Source organism: Zingiber officinale, chromosome 10A (genome assembly GCF_018446385.1).
Source record: "Zingiber officinale cultivar Zhangliang chromosome 10A, Zo_v1.1, whole genome shotgun sequence".
In the NCBI taxonomy this organism is placed as follows: domain Eukaryota; kingdom Viridiplantae; phylum Streptophyta; class Magnoliopsida; order Zingiberales; family Zingiberaceae; genus Zingiber; species Zingiber officinale.
Genome location: NC_056004.1, coordinates 20,942,473 through 20,964,649, shown reverse-complemented (window position 1 = coordinate 20,964,649; position 22,177 = coordinate 20,942,473). Strand labels below are relative to the sequence as shown.

Here is a 22,177-nt window from a genome sequence, read left to right as displayed (position 1 = left end):
CATTGTGCTGCAGTATGCTCATTGCATAATTGATTTTATTATGGTTCTGGTAATTTTTTGAGCATATTTAATTGTTGCTTATTTGCATCGGTTGGCATGTGCCTGGCAACTTAGCTCTTCAAGATTATAGAGGGTGATTCAGGCATTGGCCAAACTGAAATACCGTGGGAACTCAATTTTACCCCCAACGTTAGGTTTTTGGGTTCAAAAACCCCCATAATTTTGATTCAAATATCTTTAGAGGATCACAAAGTCTACTTTGTACACATTGCATTTGTAAAAAAAAAAAACTAAACTGATTTTCATTATTGCCTTTGTGACATGTTACTAATTAAACACAATAATAATTATTTTAATTATATTTCATTCACTGATTTATATTATTCCACGATTGAATTAAAAATTATTGCATGCTATACGTATGGGAGAAAGCATCCTTTTTGTGCAATTGAGAAATGGGAGAAAGTGGCAAATAAAAAAGTAGAAAATTGGGCAGTAGTCTCGTTAAAAGATTAAATTCAATTATCTATTCAGATAGCTGTCTTATTAAAAGATTAATTTAAATTATTAATTAACCCTTTGAAACAATACAACTAAATTAAGCGAGCTCATGAATTCTAAAAGAGGAATGGCTTGGTATTATAACGATCACTTCAGTATCATCGGCCTTTCGTTTAAATGGATCCATCAATTCAATAATAGAAACAGAGAGACGACCACGCATGCTATTTTATTGTAGGGCTACACCCAACAAACAAATCAGAATTAAAAAAAAAGTCCTTAACGCCATTCCTTTTTCTTCTTCAAGGACTAATTGCCAGCGTCGAGTAATCAAAAAAACAAAGAATCTAATACACTTGTACTCTACCATTTGACATGCTTAATTCATTTCTAATTTTAGTGCAACTGCACAAATTACTTAACAAGACTCATTTGCAGGCTTAAATTGAATTTAATAACTGGCAACAACAATTAACGGAGGAAAGGAATGAAAAATTAGCACTTGGTTTGGAGCATTGGTGGTGGATCCCACGGATTCAATCCTCAAAACATGGGCATTCATTCTGTGTTATTTTGGCCGGAAGCTGACTACGAAGAAAAATGATAGCCAATACAATTATCGTCAAAAATGCCAATAACTCAACTGTGATAGGATAATTGGAGCTTAATTCCTAAACCATTGTATCCTTGGAGCCAGTTGATTTTTACTCTGAGATGAGCTTTGACAAAATTCTGTAGAAACCATTCTTAAGCATGAACCACGAAGAACACAACTTAGCTCAGCAAAGGGACTACACAAAAGAACAGTTAAAATGGGCTACGTTGTTGAGTTCAGCACGATCACGAAGAGAACAGCAAATCTGTTGCATAGAAAAATGGGTAGTGGAACAAGAGAGCAAGTTCACCAGTCACCACAATAAAAAAGAGTAACAAACCTGTTGCATAGAGACATAGGTGGAACGAGAGATCAACCAAATGAAGCAACCGGTCTCTTCCATCTTCCATAATATGGCAAATAAACATTCTTCCATCTTCCCTAGCATATTCCTGTTGTCATTAGCTTAATCTTGAAGTACCGACTTCATTGTCTGTTGTTAATGTGGTGCGGGTAAGAGTATTAGAAAACCACTACAAGTACCGACTTGAAGTACCGACTTCAGCAGTATTCAACATTGATACTGAAACTACTAAGAACTATGATTTATCAACTACTGCATATTATTAGAATATGGACAAGTATGAAGGAAAGACAATATTTTTAAAGAATTTGTGAATAAAGCGCCAGGATTGTATTCTTTGAAAGTTTTTTAAGACTACTAACCTATTAGATGTGCTAGTAAACAACACAATCTGATAGGGCTCCACCATAGTAAGCACGTCCCTTCATCCAATTCCACTTCAAATTGAGCCTTTGATTTCAATTTCATTTCTATAGAAAAATGAATTCCAATCTATCCCCTGAAGAAATCAGATATGGTTTATTGAACAATTCATCCAAGAAATGACTAAGGAGCCACATAATAGGTTCACCGGAAATAGAAAAATAGAACCATAAAATAATAGCTAAAGATTGACAAATATTATTGATCCTGTCCGAGAGTCGAGGCGATGGACGTTGGGGGGCGTGATGCTCCTGTTGACGAATTCCGAGTTGAAGGAACCTGCAACCACAACAACGTCAGTGCCGAGCTAGGGAGGGGTTCCCCGACGATGGTCCTCCGACGCTCAAGTCAGTCTCCGGCGATGTGTTAGCAAGGAAGCGGACAAGCCAAGTAACAGTGTAGCTACAGTAGAAAATTCTCATACCTCCATTGAAGCTTGGGACTCTTTATATAGGGCTTCGGGGGAGCGCGTGCACGCTTCTTGATGCATGCACGCTTCTCAAGGCTTCCCTTGAAAAGACATGTCAGGAAAGCGTCTCTGACATCATACCTCAATGACCCGAGCATATCTCTGACATGACAGTGGAAGCTTCCACTGTACGATCATCCACCTGTCCATGCCGCCAACCATGTCGTCTGTCGGTGGCACGGGTTCCCAAAAGGATGTCGCAGGATCTCTAATTTGTCTGTTCTGGGGCCGAGCGAGAGAACCGCCTGGCCGTCCTGCTATCTTCGGGCCAAGCGGAATGGCCACTCGGCCATCTCTCCGCCGCTTGGGCTCCTTATTACGGCGAGCAGGAGGTCGTGCTTGAGGATCATATGCTGGTTCAGAGACCTGATGTAAGTCCGAGCGGGATAGCCGCTCGGCTTCTGTTTTGCCGCTACTTTGGTTCTCTGAGCGTCAGAAGCTTGGTGTGTGGCCGAGCTGTGATAATGTCAGATCAGACATTCCTTATTCCGATCGGGCAACCCACTTGCCCGATCGGACGATGATAGGAGGCCCGTGACCACCGTGACTTCAACCTCCAGCGTGGCAGTGACCTTCTGCGGAGCGGAGTCCTACCTTACCTCCGGATCACTTTGTTGTGGTTGCAAGTTCCTTCGACTCGGAGTTCGTCAACAGTCAACAAGAGCACCACGTCCCCCAGCGTCCATCGCCTCGACTCTCGGACAGGATCAAATTTGGCACCGTCTGTGGGAACGCACCTGCATCCGAGCCGAGAAAATGGAAGAAGTTGGACGACTTCACACTGTGACGCTCACTCAAAAAGAACTTGATATGCTCGTGCAAGCTCGAGCGGCCAAAATAGTCGAGCAGCAGCAGCAGAAGGCGTTGACTGATCGGCTGGCGCAACAGGCCACATCAACGTCAAGAGGTCGAGCGGTGCAGGAGGACCGACCGGAACAACTCTCCATTTGGGGACAAAACAGAAGGTCGACCGACACCCATGGAGAGGCACAACCCGCCTCAATACCTTTCCACCGACATTGCTCCAGACATCCTCGGAAATCGCGCAGGTGAATCAAGAGCGAAGATCCTCTTCAGATGAAGCACCCGTTCGATCCGCCCCAAAGGGCAAGGCACCTCAAGGCGACAGATCCCCCGAATGGATCAATCGCCAGTTCTCCGAAGCGATACTGCAGGACCCTCTGCCAAAACACTACGCTCCACTGGCTATTGGAGAATACAACGGGTCGACCGATCCAGACGACCATTTGGGCAAGTTCGACAACGCAGTCATCCTTCACCAATACACAGATAGGGTAACGTGTCGGATCTTCCTTACCACGTTCTCCGACTCGGCACAACGATGGTTCAAGAGACTACCGGACGGATCAATACAAAACTTCAAGGATTTCCGAACGGCCTTCCTATATCTCCAGGCGTACATCCAGCGATTTAATCAGGTAGCTATGGACTTCTTCCGATCGCTCATCAGGAAGTCGTCCCGCGACTATGACCATATGCTCAGGAAGGCTAATGAGTATATAAACGTGAAGGAGGCCCAGGCGGCAAGAAGGAAGGAGGCACCAGTCGAACCCTTGGTGCCAACCGAACAGCGACCGCCGAGCAGCCACCAGCCGTCGAAAGGGCTAAGGTCCGAGGGTCGGCTTCACAAAGAAACGAAGGCGCATATCGTGCAGCATGTGGCTTCCGACCAGCCAAAGGCATCGAAAGGCAAGGTATGAGCACCCATGTTTTGCTCTTTCCATCATTCGGCGTCACATAATACATTGGATTGTCGTAGTCTGACGCCAATCACCAGACCGACCCCAAGGGGTTATCGTCGGCGATCGCCCTCTCCCCACAAGAGGCACAGGCATCAATCCGTCGGACGGCGAGAGGGTGCAAGAAGGTCACCCGAGCGACAACGCCATCATCAGCAGTCCGCCATCGACCATCCCCTAGCCTCCCGCGAACAAAACAAGCCGTCCACTCGGGAAGAGGAAAATAGAAGCAATACCGCTCGAGGGGAAATAAGCATCATCGTCGCCGGGCCGACCAGCGGTGACTCCAACCGAGCCAGGAAGGCATACGCTCGCCGATTGGAGATACATGCAGTGGGATGCAGCCGAGAAAAGGCAAGTGGGCCTGAGATCAGCTTCAAGCCCCGGGACCTCGAGGGAGTGGAAGTCCCGCACGACGACGCCCTCATCATCCGAGCGATAATCGCTAACTATACTATCCACCAAGTTTTTGTTGACACAGGGCGCTCGATAAATATAATCTTCAAGAAGACTTTCAATCAGCTCCAGATCGACCAAGGCGAGCTACTATCAATGACGACCCCACTATATAGGTTTACTGGCAACGAAGTACAGCCGATCGGCCGAACTAAGTTGGTCATATCGCTCGAAGAGGAGCCACTCAGGAGGACCAGAACCACAAACTTCATCGTGGTAGATGTCCCCTTAGCCTACAACGTTATCCTGGGCCGACTGCCCTCAATGAGTTTCGAGCGGTAGTTTCAACCTACTGTCAAAAGATCAAGTTCCCGGTAGACAACCGGGTGGGAGAAGTCGGAGGCGACTAGCTAGCCGCTCGGCGCTGCTACGTTGTGATGGTCAAGACCGAGGCCAGATCCACTCGAAAGGCTCCCAGACTAGAGGTAAGCGTCATCGCTGAAAAACCGTCTACTCTAGTTTATGAGGAGGAAGTGCAAATCCATCCTCGCCGAGCGGAAGCAACAATTTTCATAGCGTCAGACCTAGAAGCTGAACAGAAGGCGGAACTGATCGCCTATCTCCCGCAAAACCACTACGTGTTCGCGTGGTCGACGCACGAGCTCCCCGGAATTTCCCCAAGCGTCACGCAACACCAACTCCATGTCCGACTGAACGCTCGTCCGGTGAAACAAAGGAAGAGAGACTTTAGCACCGAGCAAAATCTGATCATCTAGACGGAAGTAGAGAAGCTACTAGAGGCCGACCACGTGCGGGAAGTTCAATTCCCGAGCTGACTCGCGAATGTAGTGCTGGTCTCGAAGCCGGGCAACAAGTGGCGAGTCTGTATCGACTTCCGGGACCTCAACAAGGCATACCCAAAGGACTTCTACCCGCTTCCTCGGATTGATCAGATGGTAGACTCCACTGCTGGGTGCGAGCTGATATACATGTTGGACGCGTATCAAGAGTACCACCAAATGCCGCTCGCCCGGGAAGATCAAGAAAAGGTCAGCTTTATTACGACTGATGGCACGTATTGTTATAATGTCATGTCGTTCAGATTGAAGAACGCTGGAGCCACCTATCAGAGGCTGATGAATAAAGTATTCCGACGGCAGATCGACGGCAACATGGAAGTATACGTTGACGACATATTAATCAAATCCCTCCGAGCAGCTGACTTATGTGCATATATCAAGGAGACCTGCCAGACACTTAGGGCGTACGATATCAAGCTAAATCCAAACAAGTGTCTGTTCGGCGCGAAAAACGGACGATTTCTGGACTACATTGCCACCGAACGGGGCATCGATGCCAACCCCAGCAAAGTGAAGGCACGACAGGACATGCCACCTCCTAGAAATCTGAAAGAAGTCCAGTGTCTCACCGATCAGATAACTGCACTGTCTCGGTTCATCTCCAAGTCATCCGACCGGAGCTTGCCGTTCTTCAAGATATTATGCCGAGCCACCATATTTCAATGGGACGAGGAGTACGACCGGACGTTCGAAGACCTGAAGGAGTACCTCGATTCATTGCCTGTATTGGCTAAGCCAACTGTCAGCGAGCCACACAGAATTTATTTATCATCGACCGAGCAAGCGGTTGATGTGCGCTAATATTATGATCATTTAGGCATATTTTAGCGCACATTCACGTACTTTATTCATATATATTCGTTGCATGATTGCCTCTTTCATCTTGTATTCATTATATATATTCTTTTGTTCGGATATCTGCTCTTTGTTTGATTTTGTGTTGACAGAGACGACTTTCGGAGCAAAAACGGAGATTATCTACACACCGAAACAAGCCAAAGAACACGTCCGTGCAACACACGGCCGTGTGACCAGACAAAAGGGAGCAGTGCATGGTCGTGCACCCTTGCACGGCCGTGCGGCCATGACAGAGGCAGAGCAGTGCACGACCGTGCACCCTTGCACGACCGTGCGACCATGGCAGAGGCGGAGCAGTGCACGGCGGTGCATCATTGCACGACCGTGCCACCCCAAGCCGAAACAAAGGAATGCCTGGCCGTGCATCCTTGCACGGTCGTGCCTCAGGGAGCAGGAGCCAGAGACCACACGGTCGTGCCAATCGGCACGGACGTGCAGCTTCGCCAGAGGAGAGGATGGGCGTGGCCATGCCAACCTTGCACGGTCGTGCCACGGGCAGTGCGGCGCCCATACCCTAGCTTATAAAAGGGTCAAGAAACCTATTTTTGGAGGATCTTTAGTTCGGGACTTCGTCCCTCCCCTCAGGGAAAGCCGTTGAGCTTCATCCACCGCCGTCTCTTCACGATCTGTCCATCTCCGGAGCAAGGAAGCATCCCCAAGACATTGAAATCATCAAGCATCTCTTCTTCCTCTCGTTCTAGGGTTGTAAGTATGCTTTTCTTTATGTTCTGGGGTTGTTCTTCCCCCACAGTGGAGTAGACATCCTCTTCTAGGATTAGGAAGTATTTGTAATACGATGGAGATCTAGAACTATGTTGATTCGCCTTATTTCTATTCAATGAATTGTTTATGCCTTGTTCATACTTGATGAAGTTGTGTGTGTGACGTAGTTATGTTTATTGCACGCTTTGTTGATCGATGTGGAGGATTGTTGATCACGCAAGGGGATGCCCTAGAACGTATTGACCAAGGTACCCTCATGATAGGGGTAACTCTTTCCGGACGTCTAAGGCATTCCCTTAGAAGGGGAAACAATCCCATAGGAACTGATGCTCTCATAGAGAGAGTGCTCTAGATCATATACCCGAGGGGCCCTAGTGACAAGGGTAACCCGTTCACGGGCGTCTAGGACATTCTCTTGAAGGGAGAGGCAATTCCTCCATAAGGAAGTAGGAACTCGTACCATCTACCTTTATCTTTATTGTTATTTACTAGACACGAATTCCTGTGATCTACCGAGGCACCCTAGTGACAAGGGTTAACCATTACAAGATTTCACAAGGATCGTCTCTATTTAGTACTTAAGGATATTGACCAATCTAACTTCTTACAAGAGCATGGACATAGAGGGTAGAAACTAAGCAATCTATGTAGTATCTCTAAGTATTACAATGAAACCGAAATCATAGAATCCATCTCTCGAAACTTACTCCCTCCAAGATATCTTCTCTCTCTCTCAACCTTCTTTCTTCCTTAAATCACTATCGTTGGTTTGCAAGAGCCAAAGCTAACTTTCGACCGTCTAGATAACATAATTGCGACATCTCTAGTGCTTAATCAACAGTCCCTGTGGATTCGACAAATCTCTTATATTACTGACGATGAAACCGTACACTTGCGATTGCGTAACAACAGTCGGCTCGGCAGTAGTTAGGTCGAACGACGAGGAACAGTCGATGTACTTTCTGAGTCATATATTGAAAGACGCTGAATCCCGCTACACTGGTCTTGAGAAGTTGGCTTACGCATTGGTACTCGCCGCTCGAAGGCTTCGCCCGAACTTCCTCAGCCACTCCACCATCGTAATGACCAATAGTCCCTTGGGGAGGGTGCTGCTGAATCCAGAAGCATCCGGGCGGCTAATCAAATGGACTACGGAGCTCAACGAGTTCGACATCCAATACTAGCCCCGAATAGCGATCAAGGCGCAGTACTTGACGGATTTCGTCACAGAGGTACGCAATCCTAAACCTGAAGCCATTTGGAAAATATATGTGGATGGTTCGTCTACTCGGTAGAGGAGTAGGGCGAGTACAACGTGTAGCAACGTCGAAAATAAATAGAATGGCCCTACTCATTATACGTTGTAGCAGCTAATCGGAAATAACTACTACAATGCGTAACAGTATATCAACAGTAGCTGCTACAACGTGTAGCAACTTATCAATAATAGTTGCTATAAGTAGGGGTGATCGCAGATCGGATTGGTTCGGTTATAGAATAAAAAACTATCCGGCCCTACTAGATCAGATAATGCAATATCAGGACCCTACATCCGACCCTATATACGGTGGATTATTTTTTTCGGTTAGGTTCAGGTCGGTATAAGCGGGTTGGTCGATTTGGCGGGTTGACTGCTCACCCCTACCCCCTGGGCGAGCCTTTTAAGGTCGTGGGAAAGCTCCGCTCGGGCGCCTACTACTTGGAGGACGAGGACGAGAGACGACTGGAACGACCATGGAGCGCAAATCATCTCCAGCCCTACCAAGCCGGATAAGAGGGACGCTCATGTAGTTGTCAATATTTGTATCTCGATAGCCTTGTACTCTGGTTGTAGGATAAGTAAAAAAGAACTTAAGGGTCTCAAAATTGTGGACAGAACGGCGCACCAAATCATCGAGCGACAACGTTAAACCCTAGTCTCCACTAATGGTCGAGCGACGACCTTAAATCCATGTCTTCGCCAAATCATCGAGCGACGACGTTAAACTCTAGTCTCCACCAACGGTCGAGTGACGACCTTAAACCCACGTCTTCGCCAACGGTCGAACGACGACGTTAAACCCTAGTCTCCACCAACGTCTTCGCCAAATCGTCGAACGGCGACGTTAAATCCTAGCCTCCATCAACTGTCGAGCGACGACCTTAAACCTACGACTTCGCCAAATTGTCGAGCGGCGACGTTAATCTCTAGTCTCCACCAACGGTCGATCGGCAACCTTAAACCCACGTCTTCGCCAAATTGTCGAGCCGCGACGTTAAACCCTAGTTTCCACCAACGGTAGAGCGGCGACCTTAAACTCTAGCTTTCATCAAATCGTCGAACGACGACGTTAAACCCAGGCGTCTAACAACGATCGAGCGACGACCTTAAACCTAAGAGAATTCATCTAGGGTCAAACGACAACCCGAGCCCTCGAATATCCCGCCTGCTCGGGGCCATGTTGTCAAATGCTTCGCTGAAGGCAATGGGAGACTAGCACTTATCCCCGACTAGAAGGAGCGAGGACAAACATATAAGGAAATTTATAAAAAGAAAGCTCGCCGAGCAGACGAATATCCTTTAATCAAAAAGGGGCACCGCCGAGCGACGGGCATACATGCAGACTTGAAAAAGAAAAAACTCTTACAGGACTACCTCACTCAAGATAATCGAAAACGTCGTCAGGCATCGAATCGTTCAGCTAGCTACGATTGATGACGTCATCCGTCAGGGCGTCGGGGAGGTGACCACTCGCCTTCAGTTAACCAAGCATCCCATCGATCGCCAGCTTGAAGACTCGGACGATCCGATGGACGACTTTGTCGGTAAATTTGTCCGAGTGGAGGTACTCCTGCTTCATCATTTCAAATCGGCTCAACTCAGCCTCCTGGTAAGTCTTCAGAGCAGCACGTGAGATTGCCAGAGCATCTTCAAAGGTCTGCACTTGCCCCCGAAGAACAGCTTCCCCCGCCGAGCGGCCGTCTCGCTCAGTGGTCAGTAAGTTTTCCGCCTCCTTGAGCTTCTGGGCGAATGACTGAGCCTCCTGGTTTTTCAGCTCCAGGTTGGCAATGGCACGATTTTTTCTGGTTGTGGCCAGCTCGATCTTCTTGTCATAAGTATTCACCAGCGCCTCGAGCCGACCCAACATAATAGCTTGGTCGGCGGACTTCTTCCGCTCGGCCTCCAAGAGTTTGTTGGCCTTCTCCAAATCGACCTTCAGCTCGGCGATTGATGGCCCCTGGGAAGAGGATGCGCCGCTTGAAAGCTTGAGCTTCTTCAGCTCATCCTCCACAGAGGTGAGTCGTTGGCACATGACCACGCTCTCCATCCAGTACTTCAAAGGAACAGAAAAATGTTAGCGCCGATCAGAGGTAACTAGTGAATTGATAGTGAAACACGTACCCCAGTGGACATCTGCAGGTGGCTGTTGCCGAGCTGTCCTGCGGGCATCGTAGTCACTCGGGCCCTCGCTTCCTCCCAAATACCGGCAAGTGGCCCGTGGATCAGAATCTTATGTTCGGGGATGGTCGGGTGTGCGCACTGCTCAAGGTAGTCCTCTGTTGGAAGGTTGAGGGTCGCGTTCACCGATCGCCAGCTGCTCGGGTCCGACGAGGAGACCACCGGACCGAAAGGAGCAGCAGTCGACGCGGGATCGATCCTGGACCACAGTGACCTCCGTTGGGTTCGGGACGGAGGCAGAGACGCGATCGGTTGCGCGGCGATAATTCCGGCGGCAGATCGACCAAGGAGGGTGTCCGAAAAGTGACCACTATTTCAGGGACAGCCGCGGGAGACGATGTACCCCCTCGATTGGAGAGTCTCATGGCCTGTTGCATGCTACTCCGAATTCTGTTCTGCTTTCCCTGTACAAAATTTGTACAAACACAGAACTTTCCTAACAACCTGTGTGTTTCTCATGAGCTAAACTTGAATTGAAAATGGAACTTAACATTTTTACTTTGAGTTCAACTCATGTGTTTTTCAGTAGTTAAAACTTGGATTGCAAACGATACTTAACATTATTAATCCAAGTTCATCTCATGTTACAGAAGTTGATTAAATATTTATTTCAAGGATTGACTTCCAGGTTAAACATGACGAGACACTCGACCTTCTTGGGTATGGGAGCATCCATCATTTCCTAGACAAAGTCTTTCAAAGAAATTGGATATTTAAATTTCTTACAATAACCATAGGTTTAACTACAAAGATCTCAATAGAAGCACAAGATCTAAACACTAAATCGAAACACAAAAACGAAACACGAAATCGCTAGCTCTTGTTTTGGTATTTCAAGATCTATACAAAGAAAAACAAGTTTCGCTGCGGAATTAAGAACTAGTTATACCTTTCTTTGTAAACAAAGACCTCTCGATCTTCTACTGTATTCCTCTCCTCCTCTAGGACGTCGTGTGACCGACGATCTACCAAAATGAAATCCACCCAAACAACTTCTTCTCCTCTAAGAAATTCGGCCACTAAAGGAAACCAAAATAGGAAACTTCCTTCTCTTCTTCTTCCTCTCCAAGCCACCGACCACAAGAAGATGTTACTTGATATGCCGCCGGACCTAAGGAAGAAAACAAGGTGAAGAGGCCTCCTTCTTCTTCTCCACCAAACAACCGGCCACCAAGGATGAAGAGAGGTGCCGTCGGCCTCAAGGGAGAAAGGGAGATAAAGAGTCGGCCACCAAGGAATAGAAGAGGAGACTTAGGTTGTGTGTTACCCCATAAGGCACCATCTACCTCTCTTTTATAATCCTTAGTCAGGGTAAAAAAAGAAATTTTAATAATAATTAAAAAATTTCTTTTTTATTTCCTATTGTGATGATTACAAAAGGAAAGTTTTAAAATTAATCTCTCTTTTTAAACATTATAGATGATTAAAAAAAGAAAAAATTAAAATTAAAACTTTTCTTTTAAATCATGGTTATAAAAAATGAAATTTTTATCAAAATTAAAATCTCTTTTAAACACTACAAATAAGGATAGATTTTAACAAAATTAAAATATCTCTTTTAATCCTTTATAGATAGTTATAAAAGGAAAGATTTTAAAATTTAAAACTCTCTTTTAAAACCATGTGGATGACTATAAAAGGAAATATTTTAATAAAAATATAATCCCCTTTTAATCCTAGTGGTCGGACCCTAACTTGGGCACCAAGCCATGCTTTGGTCGGCCACTTCTTGGGCTCCAAGCTAATGCTTGGTCGGCTCCCTTGTACCAAGCAAGAATGTGTCCGACCCATTACTTGGGTAAGAAGTAGACTTGGTGGATATAAGGTTTTATAGAGGCTATAACAGGGACCGAGAGGAGAAATTGATTTTAGTCTCCCAATGAGCTTGAGCTTCTTGTGTTCGATCCGAACACCCAACTTAAGTTTATCAATAATAATTTATATCACTAAAGAATTATTATTGAACTACCGCACCAATCCCATATTACTATATGAGCTCCTTCTTATCATGAGTACGTTAATCTCCCTGTGTTTAAGATATCGAATGTCTATTAATTAAATGAGTTACTGACATTCACTTAATTAACATCTAGCTCCAAGAGTAGTACTACTTAACTTCATTGTCATATCGGAACTAAGTCCACCTGCAGGGTTTACATGACAATCCTTATGAGCTCCTCAAAGGGACATTATCAACCTAGATAACTAGGACACAATTTCCTTCTATAATCAACAACACACCATATAAATAATATTATTTCCCAACTTATCAGGTATATTGATTTAACGAATAAATCTCACCCATTAATAAATTAAAAAAATAAATACTAAGTATATGTGCTTATTATTATATCGAGATTAAGAGTACACACATTCATAATAACAGAGGTTATGTTCTTTTATGCAGTCAATATAAAAGGAACAATCTCAAATGATCCTATTCAATACACACATAGTGTACTAGTGTAATTTTATAGTCAAGATAAACTAATACCAAATTACACTACAACCATTCCAATGGTTTGTCCCAATCCATCTTCGTTGTGAGCTACTATTTATAATTTATAAGGAACTGATAACATGATCTTCTATGTAACATCACACATCATCTTATCTACAATATAAATTAAATGGATAACTACATTTAACATAAATGCAGACATTTGACGAATATGATTTTTATTACAAAATAAATATTCATTCAATAACTGTTCATATGAAAAGCTAAGCTTTTAGTATACATCCTAATACGGCCGAGGTGGCGGATCGGGAAGTTGTGGTCGTGCGACGTCTCTTGCGCTTAACGAGCGGTTCGCCATCGCCTGAAGAACCCGATCCTCCGGTCTGGGCGGCGGGTTGCGCTCCAGAGGGGATTGGATCACCCGCCACATCTATGTTGGTCGTCCGACCAGTGTTGCCTTCGCCCACAGTGGGCGTCCCCCCACTCTCCGCCAATGTGCCTTCGTGGGAGCCAACCAGCGTCAAGCCGAGGCTCGTTATTTCGTTTGCTGGAACTGCCTCGATTTCAGCGTCCTTGAGCTTGGTCAGACCGACCGCACGTGCTCGTATCATGATTTCAGCTGCAAAAGAAAAGAAGAAATCAATTAGATTCTAGGGAAAAGGATAAGAATCTCATACCTAAGCCACTCAGGAGCCTCGCGCGGATCAGACTCAACCTAAAAATATACATAACACCCTCCAGCAGTAGCTTATGGATGTCGTATTTCTGACCGACAAGCATGTTCGCTGCATAAAGATAATCCGGTGGCTCTTGTACTTCTTCAGATTCGGCTGAGAGGGTAGTCCGACCTACCAGCGCGTCCGAAAGCTCAGCCGTTCGGGAAGTCGCAGAAAGAAAAAATACTCCTTCCAATGTTTATTGAAAGTTGGCATTTTGTCAAAAAATACTAGGCCGACCTGAGACTGAAAAAGATAGGTCCCTAGCTCGGACTGCTTGGGATAGTAGAAATAATGAAAGACTTGAGGGGTTAAGGGGATGTCGTGCAGCCGGAACAACACGACAATGCCACACAGCAAGCGAAAAGAATTGGGAACGAGCTGTGGAAGGGGGACGCGGAAGTAGTTGCAAACTTCAAGGATGAAGGGATGGATGGGGAAGCGAAGACCGACCACAAGTTGGACTCTGAACAGACAGATAGTGTCGGTCGATGGGTTATTTGACCGATCGGACGGAGAGGCCAGAATGATTTCGTGGTCAGAAGGGAGTTTGAAAACATTTTTAAAGCTGTCGACGTCACCCGCGTCGAACCTGGTCTCCACGGTAGTGTACCAGAGGCCAGGGGCGAGATCTGACGGCCGTGCAGAGCTGGCCATCGCCGGAAAACGAGGGTACAAGGTCGGCAAAGAGAAAAGAGGCCAGAAAAACGCCAAACAGACGTTGGAAAGCAGCGTGGGATGAAAAGAAAAGAAAAGAACCGCGATAGATGGACAAAAGGAAAGCTCGGGAAGGCTTACATAAGGGAAAAGTTGCCGCAAGGGGCGACTGAGGATCGCTGGAGCAGGTCACGCACAGGGAGCCGCCAAAGCACTTTCGCAGAAGATGCCAAGGTTGAAGAAGAAGCCGACACTGCGATTTTATAAAAATTGGGCTCGGCCGACCGGAGTCGTCCGATCTGGATCGCGAAAATCGAAGTGCAAATCTAGCCGTAGAATTCAAACCGCTAGAAGTCACATCAGCGCCTATCGCTTCGGGCGTGCGATGGTGGCGGTGGTGGCACATGACATTCCCCCACTGGTTCGCATTTAAAGGGTGTCATTACCCAGAATGGGCGCGTGCTCGACCTTAATGGAGATGATTTGCACGAATCCCGAAGAGATTCGGACGACGTCAGCGTTGACCACACTCGCCCAAGGACGCCGGTGAAGAAACCGCGAAGCGCTAAGCGAGCCGTGGGATCAGTCCCACGGCCGACCCACTCTGCAGACCTAGCGGAGTCTAATTAGTCTCATGGCCGATCGGCCAACCGATCTCTAGACTTAAATTGTCCAATCAGTCGGACTTGCAACCTCCTTCGACTAGACTTGAGAGGGAGACAAGTGATCCGGAGGTAAGGTAGGACCCCGCTCCGCAGAAGGCCACTGCCACGCTGGAGGTCAAAGTCATGGTGGTCACAGGCCTCTTGTCATCATTTGATCGGACAAGTGGGTTGCTCGATCGGAATAAGGAATGTCTGGTCATACATTATCACAGCTCGGTCACACACCGAGCTTCCGACGCTCAGAGAACAAAAGTAGTGGCAAAATAGAAACCGAGCGGCTATCTCGCTCGGACTTACATCAGGTCTTGGAACCAGCATACGACCCTCAAGCAAGACCTCTCGCTCGTCGCAATAAGGAGCCCGAGCGGCAGAGAGACGGCCGAGCGGCCATTCCGCTCGGCCCGAAGACAGCAGGACAGCCGAGCTCTCGCTCGTCGCAATAAGGAGTCCGAGCGGCAGAGAGACGGCCGAGCGGCCATTCCGCTCGGCCCGAAGACAGCAGGACAGCATGACAGCCGAGCGATTCTCCCGCTCGACCCCAGAACAAACAAATTAGGGATCCTGCAAAATCCTTTTGGGAACACGTGCCACCGACAGACGGCATAGACAGGTGGAGGATCGTACGGCGGAAGCTTTCACTGTCATGTCAGAGATATGTTCAGGTCATTAAGGTATGGTGTCAAAGACGCTTTCTTGACATGTCTTTTCAGGAAAAGTCTTGAGAAGCGTGCATCCATCGAGGAGCGTGCACGCACTCCTCCGGAGCCCTATATAAACGGCCCCAAGCTTCAACGGATGAGAATTTTCTATAGCTACATTGTTACTTGGTTTGTCCGCTTCCTTGCTTACACATCGCTGGAGACTGACTTGAGCGTTGGAGAGTCATCGTCGGGGAACTCCTCTTGGCTCGGCACTGATGCTGTTGTGGTTGCAGGTTCCTTCTATTCGGAGTTCGTCAACAGTTAACAAGAGCGTCACACCCCCCAGCATCCATCGCCTCGACTCTCGGACAGGATCAATTATGGATCAAACATAACTTGATGATAAAATGAAAATTTTCTGATTATTTAGTTCGTGATATGAATAATATAAAATCATTTATACGTAACTAAAAATGAAGATCCATGATCACATAATTGAAATTAGGTCGATGATAAGCAAGAACAACAATGGATCAATCAACAGAAAAATTATGACATGGAACAATCAGATAAGCAAACATTACCTTTGAAAGAAAAAGCAGTTAGGGAAGGTAAAATAAGAGATATTTAAACAACAATTTACTTTGAAGAAAGACAGTTGTCTATTAAAACTATTGTGCAAATTTGTTTTCACGTACCTCAACTTATTGGGGATTCCCTCACACTTATTAAAGTGTTCGATCAAGTTTGAAGCCAATTGAAGTTGATACAAGACTTGAGTTTTCTGCTGTCACCTTTTCTACAGCAGAAAAGGCCAGGGAGAAGCATATGGCTGAGAAGGTTATCCAGGACATTTGGTAATTCTCTTCTGCTGCTTAATAAATCCATCCATCAAAGTGACATAAACTGAATTATCAGCAGGTACACCTTTCTTGGTCATCTCTTCTAGAACAAGCTTAGCTTCTTTGAACTCCCCACTGTTGCATAGCTCATTAATGCGTTCCGAGTAGGTGGAGGAGCTAATATCTTCTGAATTCACCTTTGAAGCATCAGACAACTCCTTTTGTTCTGTGTTTGTCTCTGATAAAGTTGGGATTTCGGATGACCATGGCAAAGTCAACTGCTCAGTCAATTTTCCCATCTCAACCATCTTAGACTGCATGTTCTGTACTTCTTCTGATCTTCCTGCCTCAGACAGTGCGCTTTGAATTAAACTGTAGGAATAGGCGTCAGGTTTCAGACCCTTATCCTCCATGTCACCAAAAAGTTCCAATGCAGCGTCAACTTTACCCTCCTTGCAAAGTCCTTTTATCAGAGTATTATATGTAATTACATCCACTACCTCCCCCTTTGAAACCCACGCCTTGAACAAATTAAGAGCCTTATCAACCTTAGCATCATTACACAAACCATTCATAAGAATGCTACATGTAATTACATTTGGTTTGAATGATTTCTCCACCATCTTATTATGAAACTGGAAAGCTTGCTCCAAATCATCCTCTTTACAGAATCCATGAATTATAGTATTGTATGTAGTCTCATCTGGCACCAGCCCCTTCTCGGTAAGCTCATCCAACTTCTTAATTGCTTCCTCTGTTCTACCTGACCTGCACAATCCACTGATAACAGAATTATATGTAGTGACTTGGGGCAAAATCTTTTTCTCATTCATCTCATCCCATAGTTTCATTGCTTCATCAGGATTCCCGTCCTTAAAATAGGCATCGATAATGGTACCATAGCTAACTTCATCAGGCACAAAACCCTGCTTTGGTGGGCTACGAAGCATATTACATGCCTCATCAAACCGCTTCAATTTACAGAGATTGTAAAGGACAGTATTCAGAGTGAAAGTGTCCATCTTAAGACCTCTTTCAACCATTTCATTCATCAACTCAAAAGCTTTTCCCACCTCGCCTGCTTTGCAGTAACCACTAATCAAAGTATTGTAGGTAATGGGATCTGGTATCACTCCCTCCTCCTCCATCTTTCTCAGTGACTCGACAGCCTCCCGCATCTTTCCCTCCTTGCACAATCCTTTGAAGATAATATTATGGGTGACCAAGCTTGGCTTCACGCCCTTTTGCTTCATCTCTCCAAAAACAAGGAATGCATCGAAGCTCCTGCTACATTGGAAGCACCCATTGATAAGTGTATTATAGGTGACAACGTCAGGGGGTGAGTGAAGTCTCTCCATCTCATCCTTCAAACGGAAGGCTTCGTCAATGCGGCCATCACAGCACAATCCAGCAACAAGCATGTTATAGGTCCAAATGTCTGGGGGGAAATTTGACCCCTTCATTGCCTCAATGACTTTCCTAGCCTCTTTTAGCCACCCCTGGCGACAGTAGGCAGCAATTAAGGTATTATAGGTGGACCGATTTTGGGGGATATCCTTTGTTTTCATTTCAGCGAGCAGGTCTCGTGCGTCCTTCAACATGCCCCTCTTGCAATAGCCGTCGAGGATGGTGTTATAGGTGATGGTGTCCGGGTGCACGCCAAACCCGACCATTCTGGACAGAAGGGCGTGTGCATCAGTAAATTGGGCACGGGCGCAGAAACCGTAAATGAGGATGTTGAAGGTGTTGATACTGGGGGAGACGCCGAGTGAAATCATCTCATGGAACAGAGAAAACGGGACGGAGGGTGAGGCGGTGGGGGAGTGGACGAAGGCGGAGAGTAGAGCATTGGAGGTTATTAGGGAGGGACGGAGGTGAAGGCGGCGCATGATCTGGAAAATCTGGTTGGCGAGGTGAGGCTGGCGGAGTTGCGCATAGGAGGAGACGGCGATGTCAAGTACGTACTTTGGCAGCTTCGGGTGGCCACTAAGGAGTTGGAGGTGGAGGAGACGGCGGCGGTCGAGGCGGATGAAGGAGAGAAAGAGCGACTTGACGTCGCTGAACTTGTTGAACCGAACGAGGGACGGGAGGAGGGCAACGAGGGAAGGTAGAAGCTTCTCGGCGTTGGAATTGTCGGGGGGAAAGGTAAAACGTCTTTGGATGAGTTGATAGAAGGCGATAAGGGGAGCAGGGGAGGAAAAGGACGGGGAGGATGCCGCAGTAGAAAGGATGGAGGCCGCGAGCGGAGGGGAGACGCGGGGCAGGAAAGGGGCGAGGGACTCTTCGAGCGGAGGAGCGGAGGGTGTCTGGGAGGCGAGGAGGACGGAAGCGACGTTCTTGACTAGGTTTTCGGCGGCGGGATCCTCCGGCGAAGGAGGGATCATCGGAGGATTAGAATGAGTCTCCGTCCTCGCGTTTAGGGTTCGGGGATTTCGCGGCGGAACGGAGGGAGGAGGAGTCGGAAGCGGAGGCGGCGAGGGTGGCGACGACGTAGCCGGGCAAGGACCGATAGGTTTGTAGTGAGAAACAAGGGAAATTCGTAATTGGGCTTGTTATAGTAGGCTTTTTTAGTGGCCTGGAAATGGACTAAAATTGGATGGACTCTGTCAATGATACTAGAATCGTTGGCACTGCTCCTAAACTTTCGGTCGGATCTTCTATCCTAATATTTCTGTCCCTTATCCGACTAGCTAAGTCGACGTATGTTAGATAAAATTTTCTAATTCTTTCCTCTGTTCTAAAATAACTTCGATGCTCCGTCAGTTTTTTTTCCCGTTCGGATCTCCTTTCTTTGTCGACTTCTCTTTCCCTCTCTTCGTCGACCAGCAACTCTTGCTTTATCGACTTCAGTTCTGTCGACTTCAATTCTAGAATCTCAAAGTGTCCTAAAAAGATAATTTCACCTAACGAGACGAGATTAATGTTTTTTTTTTTTTTTTTTTTTTTTTTTTTTTTTTTTTTTTTTTTGTGTGCGCGCGCGCGCGCGGGGGGTTTGCCCTGCACAACAAATGATGGGAAATGGATTTAAATTTTCAAAATGTAATATTTTTCATATGAGTTTGTTGGATTTTTTATTATTTGCTGTAATAAAAAATTCACATTTCTTGATTATTTTTTTTAGGATCAAAGTAAGTTATCTTCCGTTGAATTTTGAAATAATGAAGACGGTTGGAATGATGAAAGTAATAAGAATCATATTGGGACTGAACTTTATGTAGTCCGAATTTTGCATAGTTTGATTGAATATCTGCATTGTTGATTGTTTTTTTTTTTACATTGTTTGATTAATTTTAAAGGTTTGAACAGTGAAAAAAAATATGAAGAGTTCTCACCCATTTATCACAGAAGAATTGATGACAAAAATGGGTATGAAATTTAAGACAGAAGAGGATGCCTATGAATTTTATTTGAAATATATTAAACAAGTTAGATTTGGCATAAGGACTAAAAGTCATAATGATAAATCGAGTAAATTAGTTGACATTATTTTTGTTGTAGTGTTCAAGGTAAAAGGAGAAAGGACAAACAAGATATTTATGTGAAATTAAGTCGTCCTAAAATAAGATTTGATTGTAAGGCTAAAATGAAGATTAATTGTCGAAAAAATTGTAACTTTAATGTGGTGCAGTTTGTTAAAAAGTATAATCATTATCTTTCAAGTCCAAACAAAACTCATCTCTACAGATATCATAGGAATATATCTTCTTCTGCAACGATACAAATTCAAATAACAAGTGATGTAGGAATCCCCTAAAAGTATCTCATGATCTTATGTGAGACAAGTAGGTGGAAGGGAGAATTTAGATTTTATTCTTGAATATTACAAAAACAACTTGTGATCCAAAAAAACAAGACATATGAGAGTTGGAGATATAAGAAATGTATTAGAATATTTGTAGAAAATGCAGTTCAATGATCCTAATTTTTTTTAATATTATTCAAGTTGATGAAGATGATTTGATAACAAATATTTTTTGGTCTGATGCTAAGATGAGAGTTGATTATGGTAATTTTGGAGATGTTGTTTACTTTAACACAACATACAAGAAGAACTATGAAGGTCATCTAATTACGTCGTTTGTAGGTGTTAATCATTATAAGCAATCTAGAATTTTTGGTGCGGCTTTATTATACGATGAAACTTCTTTGATGTTTGAGTGGTTGTTTGATACATTTACCAGAGCTATGTGTGAAAAAAAATCAACAACTATTTTTACAAATCAAGATGTAATAATGATAAAGGCTTTAGCTTCCAAATGACCTGAAACATATCATCGTTTGTGTATTTGACATATTTATCAAAATGTCGTAATACATTTGAGTGGAATTTTTTCTCAGTTCAAAGAGTTTGCTAAAGATTTTGCATCATGTATATATGATTTTGATGAAGAAGAAGATTTTATTTCAGCTTAGAACATGATGTTGGCAAAGTATGCACTTAAAGGCAATGATTGGTTGAGACGTCTGTTTCGTATAAAGGAAAAATGGACTTTAGTATATGGATGACGAATAATTTGTGCGGATATTGTTGGTGCAACATCCCTCAGGTCAAGGTTGACCTGGTTGACCAAGCTGAGTCTTGGTTTGGGTTTAGATGTTTGACAATAAGATATTGATTGAAGAAGAGTCAAGTAGGTCAAGGATGACCGGATACTTGACTGGGAAGTCCTAACTGGGATGTTAGGCAGGAGGAAAATCCTGGTGAGTGAAGCCAGGTGAAAGACCTAGTGAGTGAAGCTAGGCAATTGGGAAGTCCTAGTGAGTGAAGCTAGGCAGGAGAAAAATCCTGGTGAGTGAAGCCAGGTGAAAGACCTAGTGAGTGAAGCTAGGCAATTGGGAAGTCCTAGTGAGTGAAGCTAGGCAGGAGAAAAATCCTGGTGAGTGAAGCCAAGTGAAAGACCTAGTGAGTGAATCTAGGCAATTGGGAAAGTCCTGGTGAGTGAAGCCAGGCAAGAGAAATCCAGATGGGTCAAGGTTGACCATCAGGTGAGAGTCCAAGTAGGTCAAAGGGATTGACCGGACACTTGGCACGAGGAAGAAAAGTCCAAGTAGGTCTTAGGGGGTGACCGGATACTTGGCAAGAAGAGAAAAGTCCAAGTGGGTCAAAGGGATTGACCAGACACTTGGTGAGAGAGTCCTAGCTGGCCAAGGGTGACCGGATGCTAGGTCTTATGTACCAACAAGTCATGGTTGACTAGATGTTGGTTTAGGGGCTTTGGGCTTGGTTTTGGGCAAAACCAAGGTTTGGATTGATCCGTGGATTGATCCGGTTTGGATTGATCCGTGGATTGATCCGAGGTTTGGATCGATCGGTGGATCGATCGAAAGATCTGGATCGATCCGTGGATCGATCCGGAGATCGAAATCAGAAACTCCGGATCGATCCGTGGATCGATCAGAGGTCCCAATCGATCGATGGATCGATTGGGGAGACGATAAGTCTTTGGATCGATCCGTGGATCGATCCGGAAGTTTTTCCAGAGCAGGCGCTGGATCGATCCGTGGATCGATTCAAAGCCTCCCAATCGATTGGGAGCAATCCAATCGATTGGGATTCGACCGCTGGCGCGTATAGCGTTGGCGTGCGATTTCTTCAGCAGAACTTCAACGATTCATTCCAGATTCAACACAGCTCCTCCCCAGCACTCTCTAAGCTCCTCACCGCCAGTTCTTGAAGGTTCTTGGAGGTTCATCCAAGTCAAGAGGCGAGTTACAACGAGAAGAAGAAGAAGCTAGGGTTTTTACTGCATTTCTTGTAAGCTTTTGCTTATTCTTTACTACCCTTTCTTCTTCTTGTACTGAGAGTC

At 45.4% G+C, this 22,177-nt stretch overlaps 1 protein-coding gene across 1 annotated transcript; it reads right to left on the bottom strand.

Moving 5' to 3' along the window:
• Positions 1 to 765: 765 nt before the first annotated feature.
• LOC122027446 (pentatricopeptide repeat-containing protein At2g16880-like) lies at positions 766 to 18,908 on the bottom strand. Its single transcript, XM_042586412.1, has 4 exons — positions 16,227 to 18,908; positions 1,823 to 1,959; positions 1,437 to 1,589; positions 766 to 1,361 (listed from the first exon to the last, which is right to left on the bottom strand). Exon 1 carries the CDS (start codon positions 18,752 to 18,754, stop codon positions 16,370 to 16,372), a length of 2,385 nt encoding a protein of 794 aa, XP_042442346.1. The 5' UTR covers positions 18,755 to 18,908; the 3' UTR covers positions 766 to 1,361; positions 1,437 to 1,589; positions 1,823 to 1,959; positions 16,227 to 16,369.
• Positions 18,909 to 22,177: the final 3,269 nt, after the last annotated feature.